Source organism: Corapipo altera, unplaced genomic scaffold, assembly GCF_003945725.1.
Source record: "Corapipo altera isolate COAL_440 unplaced genomic scaffold, ASM394572v1 0, whole genome shotgun sequence".
Classification (NCBI taxonomy): domain Eukaryota; kingdom Metazoa; phylum Chordata; class Aves; order Passeriformes; family Pipridae; genus Corapipo; species Corapipo altera.
This window is the reverse complement of record NW_020884872.1, coordinates 54,801,734-54,818,271: the sequence shown is the minus strand read 5'-3', so window position 1 is coordinate 54,818,271 and position 16,538 is coordinate 54,801,734. Positions and strand designations below refer to the sequence as shown.

The following is a 16,538-nucleotide window of genomic DNA, read 5'->3' as shown; positions in this document are numbered from 1 at the left end:
ATCACCCTTGGTATATTACTTCCCAAGGTAAGAAATACAGACAGGCTTAATGCCTTTCCTAAACATATCTCTGCTGCCCTTGTCAGATGAGTGTGCATTATAGGAGCTGTGGGTGCAGCGCAGGCACCCTTGGCTCTGTCTGCAGAACCGTGACTGCAAACTGGCATCTGCTCCTTCACTGTGTCTCTAAGGAGAGGTCTATGGTCAGGCAGTAGGCGTTGTTGCAGGTCAGTGAGTCCTCAAGCTTCTCCAATGGTGGCTAGCCCATAAGGCAATACAGTGAATGGGCAAGTGTCATGGACATAGCCCATGTCTCCAGCACATCCCTGCTTTGCTTTACCTGACTCAGTTTTAACTTATTTTCGGCTGTTGTGGGTAACACATTGTTTGTAAATCCATCAGCTCATGACAATCACTCCAACTCTTTAGGTTATCAGTGATTTTGTGAAAGCAAATAGTCTTAATCCATGAAAATGGAAGAGATGTGTGGCTCCCTAGTAAAGTATCCAACTGAAACCAAACATTTAGGGCTAGGTTTGCTTGTGCCTTTACCTAGACAAGTGGCAAAGGACTGCTTTGGTCATTATGCAGGGCTTTTAGCATGTAAAGCTTATGTGACTTCTCAGGCAGGGATCTTTCTAGTTATTTCACTTACCCTGTTAAAACTTTTGGAGTAATGATATCTGGGTGTCTTGGGTTTTTTCCCCGTTCTTTTTGGTGGTTTTTTTTTGGTTTGTTTAGTTTTTTTATTTGGTTTGGGGTTTTTGTTTATTTGTTTGTTTGTTTTTTTCATTGGAAAGTTCTCTGTGTGTCGACAAAGGCCAATGCAAAAAAATGAGTTCCTGTGATGTTTTTCTCCTCTGTGATTTGCACTGAGACTTTGGCCTATTTCTCAACTTATTGCTTCTTACTGGTGAAAATGTGTTTCCAGTTCTTGTTTTAAGATGATCTGCTGGTCTAATTAGTACTGATATATTTAGCATGTATAGACACTTGTACCTCTTCAATAGAGCTAATGAAAGTCAATAAAAGACAGCTTAGCTTTAGAAAGGCAAAAAGGGGGGTGGAGGTTGAAGCTTTCTATAAACAGTGCTGTAGTCTTTGTGATGGATTGGGTGTAACGGTGAAGAGTGGCAGAGGTGAAACAGGCTTTCTGTTAAACAGGAAATGAGTGATTAACGTTTTCTGTCCTACTGATCATAATTATTCCCACTGGCTGAAAAAAAAAAATACTCCTTAGTCTCTCTTTACTCTAGTCCCATAATAAAATTTTAAACTATTAGTCATTCTGACATTGTATGGATGAACTGCTACTTTATTCCTCCAAATTTTTTTTCAAATAATTTTAGTAAACTTTACTTATAATTGCAAATAATGTTTTCCTTGCAATAACTTCCTTGTGCTCTGCATTCCAGGACAGCTTTGCCTCAAGTTGTTATGACTGCTGTGGTGCCTGCATCCCTCTAGAGTTGCATTCCTGGTCACTGCGTTAGAGCTCGTGGTGAATAATTGTGAGAGGGCTACCTGGCTGCCATGAATCACAGCAGCCTTCCTCATGACTTACTGCACTATAGATACTTATAATGCTCTTAATTCCTTTGATGAGCACACCTTAGCAGTGGTGCATGGTGCCAATCTTGCCTGCCCTGTCTTTCATTCAGTGTGACATTGACATAACTGCAGGTGTTCCCTCGCTTACCTTTCTTGAACAAAAGATAGTTTTTTGTACATGCAATGGCCTGTATTACATGGGACTGTTTTGAAAGACTAATTATTTCCCTGACCTCTGACGTTTTATTAATTGAATCCTTTACCAGCTTTTCTACGATAGGATCTGGGACTGCAGTCAGTCAGGGTATGCATATGTCCTCCTGCTTTGCTGTTTTTGCATTACTGACGTAATTGCATGGCTGCTTGTGAAGGCTGGAGGTCTGGGAGTGCTTAAAGAGAGAGGAGAAGAAGCCCCAGTTATAAGGGTATCTTGGCTTTGAAACGTTCCTCTTCAGTGAGGCCCTGTGTCACTAATGAACTTCGGAAGTGCTTCTTTGTCATAAGCTATATATGTACATATGCATATATATATATATATTCTATATTTGTGGAAAACAGAAATGTTTATTTACAAATATGAAACTCCTATATTTATCAAACACTTGTTTTCCGTCAGTTGGAATAGAAAGGTTGCAGCATCAGTTTTGTAAAGGCAGCATTAGGATTTTTCTGGATCAACAAATACAGTTATTCCTGCTAGATTTAAATTTTCTTATCTGATATTTATTTCTTCCCTAATATTTTACACTTCACAACTTTTAAAGTTGTGATAAATGAAGTTGATAAATGAAGCTATAATTTATTCTGATCACTATTTACCTTTTTTTTAAATTACACTATATTTCCTTCTTATTGTTCCCTTCTTTCACTTGAAAATGGATAGATTTTAGACAAACCTGTTGGCTGTCTTGGCTTCCCAAATGATTTTACCAGAGGGAGGAAGGTCCTTCCAACAAACCTCATATATTTGTGTGCATTTTTATCTGCTGTTTTTCTTAGTCAATGTCACTTAGTTTCCTTGGCTTTGAAATTCTAGCAAATGTTTATATATTTGATGTACACTGTGTTGATGATATACCACACCTATATTGTGGTCATAGAAATAAATGTAGTTATAAAACGTAGTATTGACACTGACATAAGGACATTGTTAGCCTGGTTGTGGCTCTGTCTCTTTCGGAGGTACAGAAAACATAAGACTGGTCATAAGAAGTTTTGGTTGGGGTCATCATATGTGGAACACTATTCAGGAGTGTGCTTGCCCTGTATGCATACTTCTAATACTATGAACCTTGTTCATGGTTTTTACATTCATTCTTTCTAAATGCCTGTGTAGAGAAAGTAGGCAGGTGTTACCATCTCATTAGAAATGTCCAAACTGCCATTATGGAAAAGTGCTTCCAAGGAATCTACCTAGAATGAGGAGGAGGATATCTGGGGATGGAAACTGGAAATTACTCAAATGCATGTTAGTAGAGTTGCCAGTTCTGACACGTAGGAATGCATAGCCAAGTCTCTTAAACATCAGCATCTGCAGCTGGGTATGTATTTTCTGTTACTATATACCATGCTCCATTGGAGAAAACTCCAGTGATTGTGTCCCTTGTGCCATATGTGGCAGCAGGATGCAAACTGGAGGATGACCAAGCACCTTCAGCGTTCAAAGTTTTTTAGTCTTTGACAGCTATGAGAAGGAAATGTGGGATAGTATAAATTTGTGGACTTGATTGCAGAATGTACAGGACTTATATTAATGCCACTGACATGTGGTCACAGGAAGCCTCTCTCTGTGCTGGAGACATGTATAGCAACCATATAGTCATAAGATGCAGTCTGTCCTGTTCTTGTACATTCATGCATGAAATAAGGGATGCATTGCCAAAATCTTATCACGTGAAATAGTTTATGGAAGTATGTCTGTGTTTGGAGATGATGTTTCATGGGTGGTGGTCTGGGAAAGACTCTCACTATGCCACCATCTGTAATGGAAAACACATAGAAACAGTGCAAGGTCCCTCTAGTAAGACAGAAGTATTTCTTCACATTTCCAGTTGATACTTCTTTACCATATAACAGTGCAGGAGAAAAAAATGAAGTAAAAAAAAAAGCACCTCCACAAGAACAAAGGACCCAAAAAAGCATGACCTGTTTGGGAGGAAATCCTGCCCTTCCACCTGCATGCAGCTGCAGGTGGCAAATTTCCAGCATCTTTCTAAATACAACTCTGACCTGAGGCTAAGCATCATGCTTTCTGTCCATGCTCTTATTGGACAACAGAGAAGGCTTCTGAGTGGTAATCAAAGTATGCCACAACTGGGTGGCAAAATTAGCTACTTCCTTAGCGTTTGAAGCCTCTGACACAGCAGCCAATGTGTGGTTGTGTTGGTGAACATTGTAGTATCAGGAACCCTTCTTCGAGAGAAATGTGACTAAGGCTGATTTATGAATATGTTATGTGCTGTCTGTTGATGAATCAGTTTTGAGTGTCCAACACCAGCTCTGAGGGAGCTTCATGTGCAGCATCTGCATCTGAACTTCTTGTATTTCATTGTCATTAGATAAGACAAACAGGACTGCCTTACATCAGACTCTTATACCAAAGGGAATTCTGGTAGGTCTGGAGTTACCAATGTTCTCTTTCCTCCTTGGCGTCTTCACCTAGCCCCAGCAAACTTACCAGAATAGTTGGAAACCACAGGAAAATGGGTGCAGGCAGACTTGCCTGTTTTGCCAGGCACAGTCTAACTTAGCCTTGGATAGATGCTACATGGTGCTACTTGCCATGGTTAGCCCCTGCTGCTGCTGTCCAGCTCTTAATGCTGAACAAACCCAGAGAAAGTGTGCTAGACAACTTCCTGTCCTTTGTACACTTTCCTAGAAGTTTTAATGACTTCTTTTTTGGAGTGGTGCTTGCCACTGAGGCTCCAAGAGGAGGATGATTTTAGCATTTGGATCTGCTGTAGAGTCCCCACACAAAGACCTAGAGACAGGTCTGGTGTCTTCTGCAATAGCATATGGAAATCCTGAGGTCTTCACTTCTCTGCTGCAAAGCTTTTGCTTTGGTTGTATCTCCACGGGGAGATTCTGCTGGTTCAGAATGCTGCTGTAAGCTGTCAATATCAGGACATCAGCATCAGGACAGCTGGCTCATGTGCCAGTCACCACTGATCACAGCAGACACATCTCAACAGTGATAATGTTAGCTGGTGGATCTCTGACCTTCTCTCCTACCCGTCCTCAACCCTTTCTTTCCTGAGCATGTTCCTGTTGCAGTATCCTCCAGCTATCAGTTAAAATAAATAAATAAGCAGCCTCCCCTCTTCTGCAAAAGCAGTCTTGAGTATCATGTTCCCTGAAAGTTTCTCTTCAACTTCCAAATCTGTTTCAGATATTGTTTGAAGAGATCTGAGAACTACAGTCAAGTCTTGTGACCCAATTTGTATTTGAAGGCATTTCAGCTGATGGTAAAATAAACTGACTGGCAACTTCTGTAGACTACCCTCTTGGATGGGGTGTAGAAAGCAGTGGACTGCTGTGATGTCTTCTAAATGAAAACTTAGTGGGCAGTCATTAGACCTAATTTTAATAGAAATCCTTGACCTGTGTGTTATGGAAGCAGTGTTGCTCCTATGGCCTCCCAGTTTGTTATGGCTACATCTGCCTCGGGAGACCAACTCCTGCCTTTGTTACTAATTACTATTGGATCTCTTTCTGAGATGCCATGGTATGTTTTATTGCAATGCTGTCAGCATATGCACCTTGATAGCAAATCCACTTGTTTTTCTAAAGTGTGTTGACTGATGCATCCATTCTTCTTGGCTATCATGGCACTGTGGATGAATGGGTGCTGCCTATGCCCACAGGTGAGAGGGTGGGAGAGACCATGAGCACTTATAGGTGCTTTTACAAATAAATGTTGGATCTTGCAGCTCCCCAGATACCCACAGATCCTCACAGGTAGATCCTGCTTGAGAAGCAGGGGTTAAAGTGGGGTTAAAGAGGAGCTCTTCAGCAGAACATTGCTCTGCTTCCCTCTCCTTTGGGTGCTCCAAGGGCTGGTGTGAAGGAAAGATGGCCACTGTGACTGTATGGTCTTGCTTCAGTAAGTACAATGTTTTCAAGTGTAAAAAAGTTTTTGAATGTTTAGTAAAACCCCAAAACAATTTACTAAAAAAGTAATTAAATACCTTAACTTCAATCGTGATAGGGATATAATTTTTTTCAGGAATTAGTTAAGTTAAACTTAATTTGCATGTTTTAGTATTAATACTGGGTTTAAATGCAGTATTAGATATCAGTAGGGCTGATGGAAATGTTGGAAATGGAGATGATTGATATAAATGTGTAGATTCAAGAAATAATTTTCTTGGCTTCACGAGTTTTATTAGCTGGTATGGGTTCATCACATTTCACGTAGCAGATACTGGTTTTGCATATTTGGAATCTTAAATCAGCAGGTAACAATAAGCATATCCACAGTTTCTGGTCTGAATACTGAAGTATGGCATGAAGTAGGTTCACTTTATCCCAGAGGCGGAAACTCAATCCCAGGAAGCACTCCACAGGTGGCAGCAGCCCTGCTGCCATTCTGACCCAGATTTGGGTAAAATTCCAGAATGGTTATTCTCAGTGTGATCTGTCATGTATCACTGCTGCACAGAGACCCACCTCAAAATGCAGATGGTTGCTTTTGGAGTCATTCAGGCCAGATTTTGGGAGGCTTTGCTTCAAAGTCCAACTGAAAGTCATGGTTGAGGGCATCTTGCAGTGTGCTGGGGCTGATGGTGCCACTGTGTGCCCCAGCCACTGACAGCCACGCTGTTCCTCTGGCGGCCAAGATCCACTGCTGAAACTATACTTTTTTATCAGGTTGTGTTTACATCTGGCAAAGATTTGTAGACACAACATCATTAACAGCAGTGCATATTTTCACAAGATTTACCTCTTCAACACTTTTTCCAAGTTAGTAAATCATAGCTTCTCTAATGTCCTGCTGGCTGCGTGAAAAACAGGAATTTATGTAACAAGCTCTGGGCCGCAAACCTTTTCCTGTTAGGAAAATTTTTTTTTCATTGCTGGCAGAGGTAGGAGACAGCTCTGTTACTCAAAGAGCGACCTCAAATGTCCTCGGTACAATAATACCAGATTATAACATTTTTGATGACTAAGGAACAGCATCTTAAATATTTAACACTTGTGTTGCAGAGCAAAGGGAGCTGAACCTCGTCATGGTGTTTTCCCTGCCCGATGTTTCGTGTGTTTAATATGCCTATTTTGATAGTAAACAGTGATCCTTAGCCAACTGGGTATGTTTACAAAATACAGTACAAAAATGAACTGGCACAGGAGGTTTTTTAATCAACAGCCGTGCAGAACAACTTTCTTGCGACATTTCTAGAGCTGGACTTGTGTCAGCCAGGGATTTGGCTGTGGCTCTTTGAGTGAAAACAACAGGCTGCGCCAGGCCAGCCTCACAAGGCTTCTCAGCCAGCCCCTGAGGCTGCGGGCAAGTCCAAAGATGGATTTTCAGGCTTACCCTCTCCATGTGTTAGCTGCACCTGGTGCAAATAAAATTCCAAGACCTTCCCTAACACCCTGTTGCTAGATTGAGGATGATATTTTGATTGCAGAGTTACCTGCAGGGAAGAGATTCAGTCCTACTTGATAATTTGTAGGAGAATGGCTTCCTTTTGAAATTGAGTGAGGAAGTGCTCAAATCATAGAATCATCATGGAGTCGTAGAATGGTTTGGGTGACCTTAGAGATCATCTAGTTCCAAATTCTCCTGCCATGGGCAGGCACACTTTCCACTAGACCAGGTTGCTCCAAACCCCATCCAGCCTGGCCTTGAACACTGCCAGGGAAGGGGACTTGTCTCTGGTGTTTGTTTAACTGGGATAAATTGTTAAAGATGGTTCTTTGGAGGAGAGGTTGGAAATGCTTCTGAGTCTAGGCACATGGTTTGACTCGTTGCTGTGCTGGTTGAACAGCTAGCCTTGAGGCCATGCTCTGCCATCATCTGCAGGGAATGTCCTGTGTCCCTGTTTAGGGTGAAGCTGCACTTTTTGGGGGGGTAGTCTCAAGACACTGGTGCCTGTGAGGTGTTGCAAGACTGTAAGACCTCCTTGCTGCCCTCACCTATTGAAGGTTTCATCTTTGACCCTAGAGTAATCGCTGCTGTTGAGCTCTGCAGGTGGCCAGTCCTGCTTTGGCTGGTTGGTTTTCTGTGGCCCCAGACATGTTGTGCCTTTTGCAGGGAATTTGAGCCTATTGTCTCTGATTTGAGCCAGGGCCCATGAGATAACTGTTCTCATCTTGCATGCTTACTTATGGTCTTTGCTCCTTTCTTCTGTCAGTGAGATGTATGGGGAAAGATATGCATCTTTGAGAAAGTAGATGTAGAGAAGTGAAAGGGTAAGAAGACATTTTTGAAGATGCTACTGTCACAGGCAACACTCTGGGCTCAAAAATTCAGCAAAAGCAACCAGAGACCAGAGCAGTGGCTGTGTCCCTCATCCTCTGATTTGCCTCACAAGGCATGCAAAGGTCCATGAGCTGTATCATCCTCATAGTTTGGTGCTGTAGTGGGTGTTGGGTGCCAGGTTAAAAACTTAGGAGAAGATAGATTGGAGTTAATCGATAGATAGGAAAACAAAAAATACAGAACAGGGTATTTGTAGGCCTGGCAGCCATTTACTGTTTTGACATAATTGGTCAACTGGGTTTTTGGTGAAGATCAACCTTACTCTAGTGCTTTCTAGACACAGTCTTTCCATTTTGGCTCTCCCAGAAGTTTCTTTGGACAAGTTGCTAAAAATTACTATGGATGGAAGGCAAATAGCGAATCACTGATTTCTCTGCCATTGAGGTCTAATTTCTTGTTTATACATTTCATATGTTGTTTTGTGGTTCCCTCGTACTTGTTCTGCATGAGTCACTGTCCTAGCACAGACCATCTAGGTGGATCTCTGTGTAGACCATGCTGCTGTCCCACCCTTCTACCAATATCTGTGGCTGCCTGTTTCAGCACTCTGTGAACTTGTGGCCTTTTTAGCCACAGTGTCAAGATATAGGAAAGCTTTTCTGTTGATACAATGTTTTTCACATGTGCTCAGCAGAAAATTATATGAGGAAAAATATGTTCATCTACAGCCTGGTAAAGCACAGATTAGTCTCTTATTAACAGGTCAACCTGTGGGTTTCCATTCTGGATTATTTGGGTTTTTATTATTTTTTTTTTGTATTTAAGAACAAAACATGAAACATTACTTATAGCTGAGGAGGTAACAAAAAGCTCCAGTACCACTGGTCGTTCTTGGCACAAGGTATCTGATGCCCTCAGGTATTAGAAGAGTCAATTTTGCATATTTAAAATGTTGATTTTAAAAGAAAAAGATGGTTTGAAGACTGAGGTTTTCATGTTTACATGTCTGTGTTCTTTGCATTCCTTCCTCTCTTATGATTTCTTAGGCAAGTTGTGATGTTTATTTATAAAAATTAGAACTTTAACCTTAACTGGTTTTCTATATGTATTTTCTCATGTAACACAGGTAATATAAACCTCACTAATGCTCAGTGACAACAGTTACAGTTTGCATGTTGCAGGTTTGCAGGATTTAGTGATGTGCAGGATGAGAATCTGTTATAAGGACCACGGAGCGGGATTTAGCATTCCTGAACTTAGTGTAAAATAATAATTAAAAAAATCCATAAATGGAGTCAGGTTCAGTTCACTAGGGTGAAGCTGATAATGAGATCTTCAGTCATCTTCTTGGTCTTCTGGTTTATTTTGTCTCCTTTATGAGGAATTTTTATTTCAGAACAGTTCCTTCAGTGTTTTATTTGACTTTTTATAATGTCAGATGTGATCGGGCCAGATGACAGACAAATTGACATGATGACTCTTTGTAAGCTTGTTTCAGCCAGTTCAAGGTGGTGAGCTGATAAAAGATGTTTCCATACTGGCATGTTTTCTTATTTTATGAGTACCCCTGTGTTTCTAACAAAATGAGAGTATGTTTACAAAAGCAAATATTAGTATGCCATAAAAGATGCATATTTTCTCTATTTCTTACATGTTATTCTGTTTTTCAGAATTCAATCCGTCACAACCTGTCTCTGCACAGCAAGTTCATCAGAGTGCAGAATGAGGGAACAGGGAAGAGTTCTTGGTGGATGCTCAATCCTGAAGGAGGAAAGAGTGGCAAATCTCCTAGGAGGCGAGCAGCGTCCATGGATAACAACAGCAAGTTTGCCAAGAGTAGAGGCAGAGCTGCCAAGAAAAAAGCAGCCCTTCAGTCTGGTCAAGAGGGAAATGGTGACAGCCCTGGATCACAATTCTCAAAGTGGCCTGCAAGTCCCAGCTCTCACAGTAACGATGACTTTGATAACTGGAGTACATTTCGACCTAGAACTAGCTCTAATGCTAGTACAATTAGTGGAAGACTTTCTCCTATTTTGCCAGAGCAAGATGATCTTGGAGATGGGGATGTGCACTCTGTGGTATACCCATCATCAGCCACAAAAATGACTTCTACTCTACCCAGCCTTTCAGAGATGAGTAATTCTGAGAACATGGAAAATCTTTTGGATAATCTTAATCTCTTGTCACCTAATACATCAATGACTGTGTCAACCCAGTCTTCATCTGCTACCCTGATGCAGCAAACACCAGGTTACTCATTTGCGTCCTCAACCACAAGTATAGGCTCACCAAATCCAGACTACAGGAAATTTACCTATGCTCAAGCTAGCATGAACTCTTTGTCCCAGATTCCTATGCAGACTCTCCAAGACAGTAAATCAAGCTATGGATCGATGAGCCAATATAACTATCCTGGACTTTTGAAGGAGTTACTGACTTCCGATTCTCCACCGCACAATGATATCTTGGCATCAGTAGACACTGGTGTTTCCCAGGCTGGTGGCAGGGTGCTGGGCCAAAGTGTGCTGATGGTCACTAACTCGGTGATGCCAACTTATGGCAGCCAACCACCCCACAACAAAATGATGAACCCTAATGCCCGCCCTCACCAAGGACATAACCAGCCAACACCTGCAGTTAATGGCCGTGCCTTGTCACACACAGTGAACACCATGTCACACACTTCAGGTCTAAATCGCTTGTCAACAGTGAAGACTTCGTTACAAGTGCCTATGAGTCACCCAATGCAGATGAATGCTATGAATCCGTATGCCCCCGTTAACAGTTGCAACGGCTACGGAAGGGTGGGAATTGTTTCCCTCCACCAGGAGAAGCTTCCCAGTGACTTAGATGACATGTTAATTGAACGGTTGGATTGTGACATGGAGTCGATTATCCGTAATGACCTTATGGATGGAGAAACATTAGATTTTAACTTTGACAGTGTATTGCCTAACCAAAGTTTTCAGCACAGCGTAAAGACAACCACACACAGTTGGGTGTCAGGCTAGGATGTAGTAGGAGGTAAGCTGTGCTTTTTCTGATAAATCTGCAAAAGAGCTAAAGGGAAAAAAGATGTCAAAATGCTTAAAATCTGGGAGGTCTTCTGTGTTGGCATATGAACTGCTTCTATAACAGTCAGTCACTTTCCAGTCTTTTGTTAGTTTGAAAATCAGGTTTCCACTGGTGCATTATGATTGTTGTGTACCAACTTCTGTTACTTCTTGTGGAGCACTTAACGTTTTGTCATTGATGTTTTGAACAAAAAACTTGCTGGTAACTAGCCAGTAATGAATAATTTTTTTCCCTCTGTTTAAGGTATCTTAAATATAGTTTGAGCATATTTTAATAGATTTAATCTTCTAGTGTGAATGTTAATTTGTTCTTTTTGTTGTTTTTTCTTTCTTCCTAGGCTATGGTTAAATTCTTCAGACTTGTCTGACAGCAGGAACTGAGAAAAGCAGTACAAAGATATCCTTCACCTTTCTTTTTAATTTTCTTGACAAAGTTGTGCGCATGCACTGACTTTTTTGGGGGTCTTTTTTTTTTTTTTTCTTCCTTTCGTCAGAGTTGGCAGCAGAGAGAGTGTTTTCCTGTACAGGATGTTTGCCCAAGGTTTGCAGGTTATGTGCTGCTGTAGATAAGAACTGTGCCATTGGAAATTTCATTACTCTGAAGTGCCAAATTCACTACACCATATAATCACAGCAAAGACTCCTACTTACATCATGTCGTGCTTTCGATTTTGTACAGTGTGATCTATAGAAGAAGAATTGTTTTCTAAGACTATCTGTTTTGGTCCAAGAAAAATTTATAAACTTTTGTAAGAATACTGTGATGATCTCATGCCCTGAGTTTAACCTTTGTTGATGTTACCTGTGTTTTGATGAATTGAGATAACTGTGGACTTGCATTGCAGCAGTATGAACTACATTATTTTACTCAAAATTGCCACACATTTCATATGGGAATAGAATAGCCTGTTAAATATGATCCTACTAAACTCATTGACTTTTCAAGGCAAACAGTAGGTTAAATGCCATTTGGTAAGTTATCTGTATTCGTGTAAATTTATGCAAGAATATATTTCATTGTCAGACTAATGACTTTATTGTTGGGCTTAAGATAATTTTTGGAATACTTTCCAAGCTATTTTTCTTATAATTAAAATCTACTTTTGTTACATAGGCAACTTAAAAAAAAATAAATCTGAGATCTGGCAGCATTCATAACCTCTCAATTTTGTACAGTATTTTAACTGGATTAAGTACATGTTTTTATAAATTTCCATAGCACTTGGGAGTGCTAATAAAGAAAAAGCTTAATAAGGATCTTGAATACAAAACATTTCTGTTTTGACATCCCTTTTTTTTGTTGTGTGATGTATAAATATAGACAACTTTATGTTTAGAAAGTATTTAATCAGTTTTATATATGCAGTTTTAGAAATGTCATCTGCTTTTATTATCATTTTCACTCTGACTACCACAAAGTGTTAAGTATTCATTGTTAAGATGCTTGTACAATGCTTCACATTTATATTTATTTCATGGAGGTCTCATAATGTTTGTGCACTCAAGAGCAGGACCTTTTTGCGGAAAATTCATAATTGTAGTAAAAGTAATGAAAAAATTGTCATTTGTCATAATTAGCACTAGTTTTGGGGTTCATCAGTGTTTCTGTTGTAAAGTAGTACATTTGAAGAGGAAAGAATGCTACCTTTGAGTGGGAGGCTAAAATTTCCGTGACGCCTTATTGCAAGACAAAACATTATGTTGTCTTTTTTTTTTTTTTAATAAGAAAGATAAAGTAAGTGGCAAACTTATACAAATGCATGAGCTTTAGGGTAGGGGAAAGCATTAATGAGAGAGATCTTGTTTCTGTGGAAAAACTTCCTCTTGTTGGAGTAGGCACACTGACAGCTACCAGAGCATTTTCAGGAGTGGGTTTTGGAATACATGACTTCTGACTTTTTGTAATTGCACGATGCAGTTTTTATGGATGTGTGGATAACAGGCCTCACCTGTCTTTTCACTGGTTGCTACACAACATTTGTGGTGTAGAAATCCTTGGAGCTTTTTTATGCACTGACAGGATGAACAGCTTTTGTGCTAGGGCTGGCTTTTATGAAGGGGAGAATCAAATGTTTTTACACTGAATTTTCTTTTGTCTAAATGGCTCATAACTGGAAAACATTCTAATTGAAATTTATCTTCCCTGTAGTGGTGGTGTATGGTGCAGAAAGAAACAGGATGTGCCAAATAAATGAAGTTTAGTAACAAGCTATATATTTAATGATCCTGTTATGACTTTCCTAGGGCTCTGCAATGTATTTATTGATGTGCTAGCATTTAGCTCCCTGCTGGGCTTAAATCACTACTAATTACAGCTGGTCCTACTTTTTTAGATATACTGTTATGGTTGTCAGCAGTTCCAGAGGCTGATGTTAAGCTGTCTTGTGATACAGGATCTCCCCCAGCGTGAAATCAGTCTTTGAACTTGTTTTGAGCAAAATCAAATGTTCTTAGTGCCAAAGCCTCAATGAAGCCACCTGCTTTTACAGGCAAATATCTCTAGTAGGATCTTCACTATCAAATTCATAATCTCTGAAATGTGATAGTAAGTACTGGCAGTGGAGCAAGTGAAAGTCTCACATATAGGTTTCTGAAGATCCTTCTTTCTGCTGCATGTGCAAAAATGTTTGCTCCCAAATAGGCACTGATACACATAGGCCAAAGTAGTTGTAAAATTCATGTCTGCATGCAAAGAAAGCAGTACTCTATGGGGATGCAGCTGAACATGCTACATTTAACAATATACCTCCTTTTTATTATTAACTGCTACTGTATAACTTCCTGTAAACATATATTTTATTCATTTCCTTTTATAACTATGAATAACATAAATGTAGCCGTTCCTTAATTACAACAGTCTGTAGGAAGCCCTTTTAATTATTGTGAGAAAACAGTTGTAGGTAATCAGAGGTTTGGATGTGTGATCAATTTTTTTTTTTTTTGGTGGTGCCATTCTATTATTTTGCAATTGTAATTCTGGAATACTGTGAAGTTTGGTGAAGGAGCATGTTTTCTGCCTTGAAAACAAACATTATGTGACCTCTAGTAATAAGTCCTTTTTCAGTAAAAGTACCAAGTTTCTGGAGTAATTGTCAGAATTGTTGTAAATGATTGATTTGTGAATTGTGCAGATGATCTTACCTATGCAGCCTTGTTTTTGACTTTTCTCTGGTTTGTACTGTTATTAAAAGTTTATTGTATTATAGAGCTGTTCAGATATTTTAAATATAAAGATGTATGGTTTCCATAATATAGCTATATGATATATGTTTAGGTAGTAGATGCATTAATTGGAAAGCTCTGCTTTGATAAACTGACAGTTTGCCTACACTTATAAGCAAAAATCGTATTGCTTATTATTGGCTTAAATCAACAGAGCATCCCTGAGAAGTTAAAATTGGACCAATTATAAAACAGTATAAAATTTGCACTTGTTAAACCACTGGATGTATGTTAGTACTTTTTTATTTTTTTACTGATTTGAAATTCCTATTTTCATTATGAAATTGCTAGAATTCTTAATTTATGACTGATTTTAAATAAGGTATTCTCATTATTATTATTATTATTATTATTATGGTAATCATAATGTAAGATGCAGCATGGTTTATGCAAGCAAAAAGCAAATTATTCAACATTAAAACTGGCCTCTTTTTTGAAGGTGTTCCACAAACCAGCAATATTATGAAAGATTGGCATGTACATACTGCTAGTTCTATTTGTGAGTGGTGTGACAGCTCTTCAACGCTTCACTGCTCTGACTTAGTCACATTGCAAAATTAAAATTCATATGTGGATATTTTCAGAAAAAGTGCCTGATGTACTTCTACAGACACATGAGAACAATCCCTGACAATTTGTTGTATAAAGCCATAAATGTATATAAATTATGTTTAAAAGGTTTTGTGTCCTTTCTTGTATACAGAGAATGAGATTTGTACCAGTATTCTACTTGTGATTAGTAATCCTTCTACTCAGACTTTGTTGTAATCACTTTCCTTACCATGTAATCTTTTTAATGATGATGATCCCATTTGGACAATCCTGATGGCATTAGCAATTTTATACAGAAAAATACCTCATGGTACCAAGCTTTGCCTGGTGAGATGATAACATATTAATGAGCAAACACTAACTGCAGAATAGTTAACAAATTTTCCATTACTTGGTATAAAGGAATTTTTCTCTTTTGGCATTGCTTCTGGAATTGGAACTGTAGCAGGTACAGGAACCTAACAGGGCTGTGTTACCAGTGTTCTATCACAACCTAGTGTGCTAAAAGTAACTTGTTTACAAGTCTTTGAGACTAAACGCAAGAAGAATCCATGCCTAACTCCTAGGGCTCATGAGATCTTTATGTAGAGATGTGTCATTTGTTACTGCAAGCTGCATTAGGTGGCATCAGACCATGTTGCCAGTGCTTCAACAAGCGTAGTTCAGAGAAAATTACAAAAAAGTCCTGAAATCCTTTCAGAATGGGTATTTGTAAGTATAAGCTCTTAATAAAATTGCTATGACATGAGATGGTAATTAGTGTATCGGAATGTTATGTAATACATTATTAAAGAAGAAAAAAAAGGGATGCTAACATCCATCAAACCACAGGAAAGAATTAGTCTTTGAGTGCAAATTACATGTTAGAACCTAATGCTATTAAATGCGGGAGAGAGTCGGCTCTGGAGCGAGGTTTTTCTCTTCCCTCTACTCCCCCTGTTAAAGCAAGGCAGTCCACAAAGCCCTCTTGACCCTCTTTGCCCTGGTTTTCACCTCTTGCCTTCCTCTGCCCCTCCTGAAATATGTACCTTTTCTCAGAGTATGTGTTTTCTTTGTAGAACATTTGCAATACATAGGCCAACTTGCACGGTGCCGCTCCTTTGGCAGCCATGCTTTATGCTGTGGCAGTGGGAGCACTGCTGATGTGAGTAGAGAGAGCAGGAATGTCTAATTTTTCTATTTTTTTTTTTTTTAATTTAGATTGTATTTCAAAACAGAGCTGGAAGAAAGGATGAGAGGCTGCCAAAACAGACAGCCAATAACACCCACGCCACAGTTGTCTTGTGAGGCCCAGATTCCTGCTTGCCTGCAGGTGGGGAGGGAGAGTGGTGGCAGAAAGCAGGCTCTAAGTGAATTGCTGGCAAAAAAAGCCAGTTTGATCTTAAAGTGAGCAGAGATAGACCTAAAGAGCATAAAAGAACGCATTGCACATAAAAATAGAAATTTTTAAAGATAGCTAAAAAAATAATTTCTACTTGTACTTTGCAGTTCCATCTTTATTTTAGCTTCGCCCTTCTTTCTTCAGCGCACATTTTGGAAGTGTTTTTTCGTGTTGGGGAAGCTGAGGATATCTTCCCTGACATTTTGAAAAGGCTGACTTCTGGAATGAGAGGGTTGTAACATCTAAAGAGACTCTATTTGGGTGTTCGTGAAGTTGTTGTTGGAATGGATGCACATTTAATTGGTACATGACTAGTTACTGCTGCCAGGAGAGA

At 39.5% G+C, this 16,538-nt stretch overlaps 1 protein-coding gene across 1 annotated transcript in view; it reads left to right on the top strand.

Annotated features, from left to right (window-relative positions):
• Positions 1-15,571, top strand: part of FOXO1 (forkhead box O1) — a 65,458-nt gene extending 49,887 nt beyond the window's left edge. The window contains exons 2-3 of the mRNA XM_027647700.1: positions 9,646-10,999; positions 11,388-15,571. Of these exons, the coding sequence (XP_027503501.1) occupies positions 9,646-10,986 (1,341 nt within the window). The 3' untranslated portion in view covers positions 10,987-10,999; positions 11,388-15,571. The remainder of the gene's footprint in view (positions 1-9,645; positions 11,000-11,387) is intronic.
• The last annotated feature ends 967 nt before the right edge of the window (positions 15,572-16,538 follow it).